This window comes from Benincasa hispida, chromosome 3 (assembly GCF_009727055.1).
Source record: "Benincasa hispida cultivar B227 chromosome 3, ASM972705v1, whole genome shotgun sequence".
Taxonomy (NCBI): Eukaryota; Viridiplantae; Streptophyta; class Magnoliopsida; order Cucurbitales; family Cucurbitaceae; genus Benincasa; species Benincasa hispida.
In genome coordinates this window covers 68,976,391-68,985,722 of record NC_052351.1, presented here as the reverse complement: position 1 = coordinate 68,985,722, position 9,332 = coordinate 68,976,391, and the positions used below count along the sequence as shown (strand labels likewise).

The following is a 9,332-nucleotide window of genomic DNA, read 5'->3' as shown; positions in this document are numbered from 1 at the left end:
CCTTCCTCTCGTTGGACTAGCCTCACTCTCATTTCTTCCTCTCACCTATCTATAGCAGCATAATACCGACTCACAAACAAACTGTTTCTATCACGACTTGTATGATTTAAGTAAATGAGAAACAATACAATGCATGTGTATACTTACTTAGAGTGTGAAATTGCTTGTATGTGTTGATTCAACGAGGATTATAACGTTACAAATTCGTATTTTTGAGAAACTTTGTAACTGAATGTTATAAATTTTTTTTAGAGAGAACAGATGGATATACTTGAAATACCAATTTTACGTTTTGTTATCTTAATAAAACTTAGTATGCACAACACTTTTCTTTAAATTGGTTTGAAAGAATTGTGGGTTTGTCAGTTCTCTTTTTTAGAGTATTGGAAAATTTGTACAACGGCCTCTAATTACAAAAAAATCGGCGGGAAATTAATATCTAGTAAAGAACAAGATGAAGAAAAGAGAGGAAAGAAAATGAAGCGAGAGGAATGAGGGAATCAGACTGAAAATTAAGATTTAAAACGTTTGATTTATGCTTGATGAAAAACGAGAGGAATGTGCGAGAATCCAGGTCGAGTGTGTGCTAGGGGCATTTTAACGAGAGGAAGGAATCCAAAATAAGAGGAATGCGTGATAATTTAGGATGCGTACGTGACATCAATCATTAGGGACTAAATAGACATTTCAGACGTCATCCGGAAGCTAATGAAAAGTTGGACCAAATTTTGAATCAGCCTAAAAATTTGATCCATTCGCACAAATTTTCCACTAAAATAGGATTAAACCTTTTGATAAATTTACCAGAACATAAGAAGGACAAAAAGTTTACATTTTCAAAAGTTGGGTCAAACATTTTGGCAGAAGTCAGCCGACGCGCCCCCACCTCCTGACACATCGTCTTCGGCGATACCCACAGACAAGAACGGCGACGACGACTCCTCGCCCGTCGACCACGGCGCAGCTTCTTCTCCCTCTGGTTCTTCTCCAGCAACGAACACCAAGCGAGCGGCATTTTCTGACCCACGCATTTCTGTCCTTCGGCGGATTCTTCCTGCGAAGTGCGACTCACCCTCTCCTCTCGACGCCCACACCACGCGATTTCCAGCGTTTTTCTTCCTTCCGGCGGTCACTCACGGCTTTTTCTTTGCCGGCGACGACGCAACACCAACCAAGGACGAACACCCACGTATTGCACGGCCACCCATCTGGTGCAGCGGTTTTTGACGACATCCACTCGATTATAACAGTCTGCAGCAGCAGCAGTCAAACAGTATCAAAGCTCCATAAAATTCCCGCGGTTAGGGCGTTTTGTTCTCGGATTTTTTCTACAGATCCTCCAATGGATTCCACTGGCACTGCCAAAGCAAGAAAGAAGTCCAAGAACCAATCGCCTGAAGTCAAGTTCCACTTAGACCTCACTACCTGTTCGAGGAGGAAAGATTTACTTTCGGCCATAACTCTCTGCGAAACTGCAATTTCGGAGAAGTTGAAATTCAACCAGCAGCACTTTAATACTCTCCTCTACCTCTGTTCTACCGCGATTTCTGACCCATCGTTGAAAGAATCCGCAGTAAGTTTTGGGTTTCGTGTATATAATCACTTGCTATCCACTGGTGTTGTTCCAAATGAAGCTACAGTCACTGCTGTCGCAAGACTCGCCGCAGCAAAAGGGGACGGCGATTATGCATTTGAATTGGTGAAAACAATTGGGAAATATAAAGTTACGCCCAGGTTGCGCACTTATGATCCCGCATTGTTTTATTTTTGTGAGAATTTGGAGGTGGATAAGGCTTATGAGGTGGAAAAACACATGAATTCTGCTGGAGTGGAGTTAGAGGAACCTCAGATTTCTGCCCTTTTGAAGGTGAGTTCAGAGACAGGAAAAGAGGATGAAGTGTATGAATATTTACACAAACTGAGACGTTCTGTGAAGTGTGTTAGTGAGTCTACTGCAAAGACTATTGAGGATTGGTTTTGTAGTGAAAAGGCCTCTGATATTGGTGAATCGACTTCGGATGTGGGTCTGATTAGAGAGGCAATTTTAAGCAATGGAGGGGGTTGGCATGGAAAGGGGTGGACTGGGACGGGAAATTGGGCGGTGAAAAGAACAAATGTTTATTCCAATGGTAAATGCTGCTGTTGTGCTCAACAATTGGTTTGTGCCGATATTAGTTGTGCTGAGACAGAGAGTTTTGCTCAGTCTTTGGCTGCACTCGCCATTGAAAGGGAGACTCAACCAAATTTTATAAGCTTTCAGGTTTGCTAACTTCTACTTGTCTAATTCAAATGCAATGATTATGAAGATCTTGTACTTAATATGGCCTTATGATCAAAATATCACCCCATCGTCGGTTCCTCTACATGTTTCCTTTTGGTTTGAACCATCGAGATTTTGAGTTTTACCTTGTTTTCTTTCTTTTTTTTACCTTGTATGTTTAGATGCCGAAGTTTGTGTTTTATAAGTTGTCTTGGTGTTTACTTCTAAAGTTCTCTTAACCCCTTTTTTCTAATTAATGAATGATGAATGCAAATTTTTCCTCATTAACGGGAGTCCTAGGGATAAAGTTTTAGCCTCAAGAGTTCTTAGACCAGGAGATCCCTTATCCCCTTTCTTTTCCTCATCATTGTAGGCATTTTAATTAGGCTGGTCTCTAAGAGTGTTGTTGGTAAAATCCTTGAGCCCTTTGAGGTTTGCATGAGCATTGAGAAGCTTATGTGTAACTTCCTTTAGGAACGGGTGGAAAAAACAAAAGGAAAAAGGTCACACTTAGTCAGATGGGAGGTCATTGATAGGCCAGTTTCCTTGGAGGGTGAGAAATTGGAAGTTTAGGCATATGGCTTTGGTGTTTCCCCTTGGACCAGCTCCCTTGGCAGAGGATCATTGTTAGTAAGTTTTGTCCTCATCCTTTTCAATGGTTACTGGGGTGGGGTTAAAGGCACATATCAGATCTTGTGGAAGGTCTTTTAGGTGGGGGATAGACCTCTCCATGTTCTCTTGGTGCTTTCATGTATCTTCCTTTTAATAAACAAGTGTTTAGTCTTTTTAGTTTGTTTGGCGAGCGCCTTTTTCTTATCTGAACTTTGCATTCTTTGTTTAATAGAGAAGTGACAGAGATTGTCTCTCTTCTATCCTTGCTTGAGGTGTTTGTTTTTACACCTGAGAGAAGGGACATTCATGTGTGGAGTTCCAACTCTTTAAAGGGATTCATGTGTAATTCTTTTTTTCCGTAGTTTCTTAGACACTTCTCCCTTGGGTGAGGGTTTCTGCTCTTTGGAGAATTAAGATTCCAAGGATAGTTAAGTTCTTTACCTAACAAGTTTTATCTGGAAGAGCTAACATTGTGAATCAGCCAGTGAGGAAGAAGCACTCATTAGTTGGTTTGTTTTGTTGTTTTCTCTATCGGAAGATAGAGGAATACTTGGATCACATTCTTTGGAGATGTGAACTTGCGAGATCAATGTGGAATGATTTCTTTCAGGCATTTGGCTTATCATTGGCAAGACACATGGATACTTGTAATATAGTTAGGGAGTTCCTCCTCCATTTACCTTTTCATGAGAAGGGTTGTTTTTTGTGGCTTCCTAGGATGCTTGCTATATTGTGGGATCTTTGACGTGAGCGAGATGACTGAGTAATAGAGGGTTGGAGAGGGATCCAAGTGTTGTTCGGTCAATAGATTTTATGTTTCCATTGGGTTTTGATTTCGAAGACCCTTTGTAATAATTTTATACGTACTATTTTGTATAGATGGAGTCCTTTAGTTGGCTCCCTTTTTGTGGGTTTGAATTTTTGTATAACCTTATATTTTTTTATATTGTCTTAATGAAAGTTGTTGCAATAAAAGATTTCCTTTTCACCTTACATGTTATTTGGCCTCTTGTTCGTTTCCATGTTTCTTATTGGGTTTCAATTTCGAAGGCTTTTTGTAATTATTCTATTGACACGATTTTGTATAGCTGGAGTCCCTTCCTGTAGCAAGATTCTCCTTTTTTTTTTTGTGGGCTAAGTGTTTTTTTTGTTCGTATGTGTATTCAAGGAGTGGTTAGAAGAACATAATCATTGTGATACGATTGTTGATGGAGCAAATATTGGCCTCTACCAACAGAATTTTGTAGATTCCGGATTTAATCTTCCCCAGGTTGTAAAGTATATTTTGGTCCTTCGCTTATTTCAATTTAGGCAATCTCTTGAAATTTCCATTAGAGTGCACGACTTGGCTAGCCTTTTCCATAAGAAACATTGTTCATTATGCATTTGTTCTCCTGGTTTCAATAGAGCAGGTTGAGGCCGTTGTCAAAGAATTATGTAAGATGAGTGGGGGAAATTGGCCATTAGTTTTCTGGCACAATAAACGCACCAGGGCTCTAACGGATAATTCTTCACATAGAAAAGTTGTCGAGGAATGGATAAACAAAGGTGTTCTTTATTCAACGCCCATTGGCTCAAATGACGATTGGTATGCCCTTGACTAATAATTCTGAAACTCATTTATAATATTAGTTCTCTGTTTGAGATGCGAACTTTTGGATTCAACTAGTTTTTTATTTACTAAAAGCTGTGTGTGTGGTCGTGTCACTTCAATGCATCCAAACTGTTGTTGATCATATTCTTTTACCATATATAGGTATTGGCTTTATGCCGCTGTGAAATTGAAGTGCTTGCTTGTCACAAATGATGAAATGCGAGATCATATTTTTGAACTTTTGGGAAACGAATTATTTCTCAGATGGAAGGAGAAACATCAAGTATGTGTTATCTACATAAACCTTAGTTTGCAGATCATTTATGCCATGTTTGGCAACTATTTAGTTTTTGAAAATTAAGCCTATTTCTTCTCAATTTTTAACAATGATTTGCATCTTTGTTAATTAAATAGTTGAATTCTTATATTTTCTAGTTTTCAAAACTTGACTTGGTTTTTGGAAACATTGTAAAAAGTATATAACTAAACAAAAAAATTTAGAGGCGAAAATGGTGTTTATGAACTTAATTTTCAAAAACTAAAAACTAAATGGTTACCTAATGGAGACTTAATTACTTGTTAAAGTTTGTATGTTAGCATTGTTGTGTCATGTTTTTGCAGATTCGTTACACTTTTGTTAAGGGTCAACTAAAACTTGAGATGCCACCCCTTTATTCTGTTGTAATTCAGGTACCTTCTGGCTTCTGCTTCCTCAACTTGTTCCTTGTTTTTCTTATAATTCACTCATGATTTTACTCGTCCTTGGGGACTTTTTTGTTTCTGCTGAAAATTGTTGGAAATAATTTGTTTTAAACATCGACTAAGATTTTAAAAGTGTTTTTCATATATAAAAATGTTTTTCGAATAATTTTTCCTCTATCACGGGTTATGTTTGGTTGTAATTGCTTTATTTGGTTTCATTGTATATTAAGCATTGACATTAGCCTCTTTCCATTTCATCAATGAAAAGTCTTATTTTCTTTTTTAAAAAAACACGGTATGGAGAATCAGTCAAATTTTTTTCCTAGAACAAAAGAGCTATGGGAAACATGTTTGTATTACTAGCTGGCTCTTTTCACAAATAATCTAACCAAAGTAATAGGAAGTATAGTGAAACAAAATAAGTAAAAAGAAGCAAATACAACCAAATAAATCTCATGACTAGCCTTGTCCAAAAAGGTATAGCAAGAGTTGCCTTCAGTTTGTTCTCACGATTAAAGATGTCCACGGGGCGGGGATGGGGAAGCCCTCCCTGTTCCTGTCCCCACAAATTTCCTCGTGAGAACGGGGCGGGGATTCCCGTGGGGATTTCGCGGGTATTAGGTTCCCTGCGAAAAAAATTTTCCTGCCACCATTTTTTTCTAACAATTTTTTTTTATTTCAATTAAATATATATTTTTAACAATTCCTTAAACATATCCAATACAACTTTCATTTAAATAAAATAGTATCAATTTTGGTAATAAAAACAATAATACACATTCAATTTAAAAAGATATCATTAAAATGCTAAATTTACATAATTTTTATAAATTAAAATTCAACAATTAGAATATCCTATCTTAAATATTATAACATCTGAGGAATTAAAGAAATAAAGTCTTAAACTTAAATAATTAAAATCTCTATAATTATTCTAACAAAGTCTATAATATATATATATATATATTATAAATTTATAATTTATATACAAAAGTCGTGGTGGGTCGAGGTTGGGATCGGGGTTGGGGAATATAGTCCCCGTCCCCGGCCCTGAATTGCAAACGCGGAAAAAAGAATCCCCACTCTCTCCCCCATTCCCTGGGTCCCCCGGGCCTCGACCCCATGAGTTTTTTAGACATTTCTACTCACGATAGTTTGTTAACAACTGGATTGAAAGTCCTTCAAATTTTACAAGTTCATGGGCGAATAATGATTTCCTTGTTTATGTAGATCTCTCTCTCTCTCTCTCTCTCATAAGACTTGGTCAGGTTGATCTTGATCTTTTTGGGCTTACACAATCAAATCTCTGAGAAATAGTTCTTGTAAAAAGAATATGCTGCAAAACAAACTGTTAGTCATCCATGAAATGACTATTTTGGGAATGTTATTTACGCTCAGCCAAACAGAACTCTAAGAATTAGTTCTTGTAGAACTTGTTGCAAAATTAACTGCCAAGCATCCTTAAAATGATTATCAAATGAACTCTTACCTATCAATTCCTTGAATGTTTCTTAAAATTGTGAAATGAGAAACAGCAAATAGTTATTCTAAATGCATGGCTTTGAGAAGTAGAAACAAAAAATGATAACCTTATGAAATGACCCAGAAAGAAAAAATTTCATTGAATAAATGAAAAGAGATTAACGCTCAAACTACCATGAAAATAGAAGAGAAAAACAGCCAACTCAATAGACTATACAAACCGGGATGAGTTCAAGAATCTGAAAGTTTTCTTTTCCTTAGATCTATACTCTGTCTGCTTCATCAGCAATAAGAACTAGGGATAAAACTGTCTTCCACTGATAAATGCACTTCGAGAAAATGACTCTGCCTTCATTTCAGGAATCAGAAACAGGATCTTGGCATGTTCCAATTGCAGGCAATGACTCCGAATTAGAACGAACTTGGTTGTGTGTTACCAGGCCAGGTGTTTCTGCTGCCTCCGGTATACAGTTGAATGCCGAAACTTCTGAAAACATTGTGGCTCGAGGGTCATGTGCATCAATGAATGTAGGCAGTTATAATCAACTGCACGATTCGGCCATAGCACGTAAAAGAAAAGAAAGGCCCTCATCAACCTCCTAACTGCATATCATTGCCTAAGAATCTCTAAAAACTTCTGAACTTGCTTTTTAAGCATACAACAGCCAATGTGGCCGGATCCTTGTACTGAACAACCAGCAATGGCCAAGTTTTCTGGACTCTTAACAGTTTTGTGTGTATTCAGCAGATAGCTAAGCTGATGAATAGGTCTATTTTTTATCTGCCTGATTGTTAGTGTTGATTTAGCTTGGACGATGATAATATAATAATAAAATTTAATTTATTTTAATTTTTAAAGATCGCTTTTGCAGTGCTGTTCTATCTAAATTTTTAATTTGGTTCGACATGTTGAGTTTTACATTAATATCTTATATCTGAGGAAATTTGACAAAAATATAATAAAAAAGTATAAGCGATGTGAATCCAATATTAATAATAAGTTTTTTTTTTTTTTTTTTTTTTTTTTTTTAAAACACAACTTTTATTCAAACCACACATAAGTCGAACGCAATCGTCGGTGCACACATTACGGGGAGAAAAGAGGACAATGAAATTGCGGTTGGTGCACACACTATATCTGGAATTTTTTTTATAAAAAATTAATGTTATTTTAATAATTATTAACAAAAATAGGGTTGGATTGAAGGTAATAGCCCTAAATCGCTGAACAGGTCCATGACTTCCTTGCTGACCAGGTAATCGTGGACGAGATCCATGATTACCCAAGTACACGACTTAGTGGCCCCAAACAAGCGCCCCACGACCTTCCCTTTCACTTTCTTCCCATCCGAAACTTTTCATTTTCTGCCTCTCTCTCACAGTTGCCAGTCCAACTACCACCATCGTTTGTTGATCTAGTTGTTGTCGTCGTCCGCCATGTCTACCGTCGGTTGTTTTTCCTGCTATTGTTGAACGTAAGTAAAGTTTGTATATTTTTTCCCCAATATATGAGATTATGCATAAAAGAATAGAGTTTCCTCCATATTTAAGTGTATGCTCTATAGATCTATTTTGTTTTCATTTGGGCTGATTTAAGTGTATGCTCCATAGATCTACATTTAGGCTGATTCTTTTTTTTTTTTTTTTTGTAGTTGGATATCATAGCTTGGATTGTTATAACTTGGACTGTCGCTTTTTTAAGTGTATTGGATTTTTGGACTATATCATAACTTGGTTTTTTAAAGTGTATCCGTCCATCGATCCAATTGGAATGTTACATTGGGTCTGATTTAAGTATATTCGATTTTTTTTATTTGAATTTGGGATGATTTAAGAAAATATTTGGACTGGTCATAAAAGAATATTTCGACTGTTTGTACTGGTCATTAAAAAAAATATTTGGAGTGTTTGGAGTATGGATCTATTTGGACGGCTTAAAAGAAAAACAAACTTTTTGGTTGTTAGTATTAATATATTTTTTGTCAACTATAACCGTTGTAAAAATTTAATTAAATATGTCGATGCGTCCTGAAGATTTAGTCATTCTTGAACCTGGAAATGACAAAGACAATGATATTGACGTATAACTTGATGAATTATTTGGAAACGATAGAAGTGCATAACATGATCTTGGGTTGGTACGGTCAGAGATGTTCACACAAATAGATTAGGAAATTAGTAATTCAACCTGTGAACGAGGGTCAAAATTGGAGGAAAGAAGTAGATGTGTAGATAATTCTAGTTTAATACAAAAATGAATGTTATTTGACACTCAAGAAGATTTACAACTGGCTGTAAAAAAAATACTGCGTGATAGAACACTATGAAATTTTCGTCGTAGAATCAAATCAAGATATTTAGTACGTGAGATGAAAACAGTGGAAGGATGGATGGTTGTGATTGGAGCATGTCGGCGTAAAACTCATAGGATGTTTGAAATCACTAGACTTGAATCAATTTTATGAGTATCGAAATCCAAAATATGGTTAAAGTTGATCCCGATGTACCTATGGCCCTACTCCAAGAAGCAATTAAAAAACAATATGAGTATAATATTAATATCAATGTTGTCTTTGGGGATTGGGAGAAATCATATTCAAAGCTTCCGTATTGGTTGAGTGTTGTTGTACATTACAATCCTGGAATATGATTGATTGGTATTTCCTTCCATCTGATGTGCCA

The 9,332-nt window shown here is 36.5% G+C and overlaps 1 protein-coding gene across 2 annotated transcripts; it reads left to right on the top strand.

The window, feature by feature from the left end:
- Positions 1 to 805: 805 nt before the first annotated feature.
- On the top strand, positions 806 to 7,478 carry LOC120073273 (proteinaceous RNase P 2-like). 2 transcript variants are annotated; one of them, XM_039026014.1, is made up of 6 exons: positions 806 to 2,260; positions 4,044 to 4,142; positions 4,285 to 4,460; positions 4,629 to 4,749; positions 5,088 to 5,156; positions 7,011 to 7,478. In XM_039026014.1, the coding sequence occupies exons 1-6, from the start codon at positions 1,343 to 1,345 to the stop codon at positions 7,251 to 7,253; spliced, it is 1,626 nt and encodes a 541-aa protein (XP_038881942.1). In that variant the 5' UTR covers positions 806 to 1,342; the 3' UTR covers positions 7,254 to 7,478. The 2 variants fall into 2 exon arrangements, with proteins under 2 accessions (XP_038881942.1, XP_038881941.1); XM_039026013.1 differs by having other exon boundaries at positions 807 to 2,260; positions 4,041 to 4,142.
- The last annotated feature ends 1,854 nt before the right edge of the window (positions 7,479 to 9,332 follow it).

Coding starts and splice junctions, on each gene's coding strand:
- LOC120073273 (XM_039026013.1), top strand. CDS start 1,343: ATGGATTCCACTGGCACTGCCAAAGCAAGAAAGAAGTCCAAGAACCAA. Junction 2,261..4,040: donor CAAATTTTATAAGCTTTCAG/GTTTGCTAACTT, acceptor TGTGTATTCAAG/GAGTGGTTAGAAGAACATAA. Junction 4,461..4,628: donor ATTGGCTCAAATGACGATTG/GTATGCCCTTGA, acceptor TACCATATATAG/GTATTGGCTTTATGCCGCTG.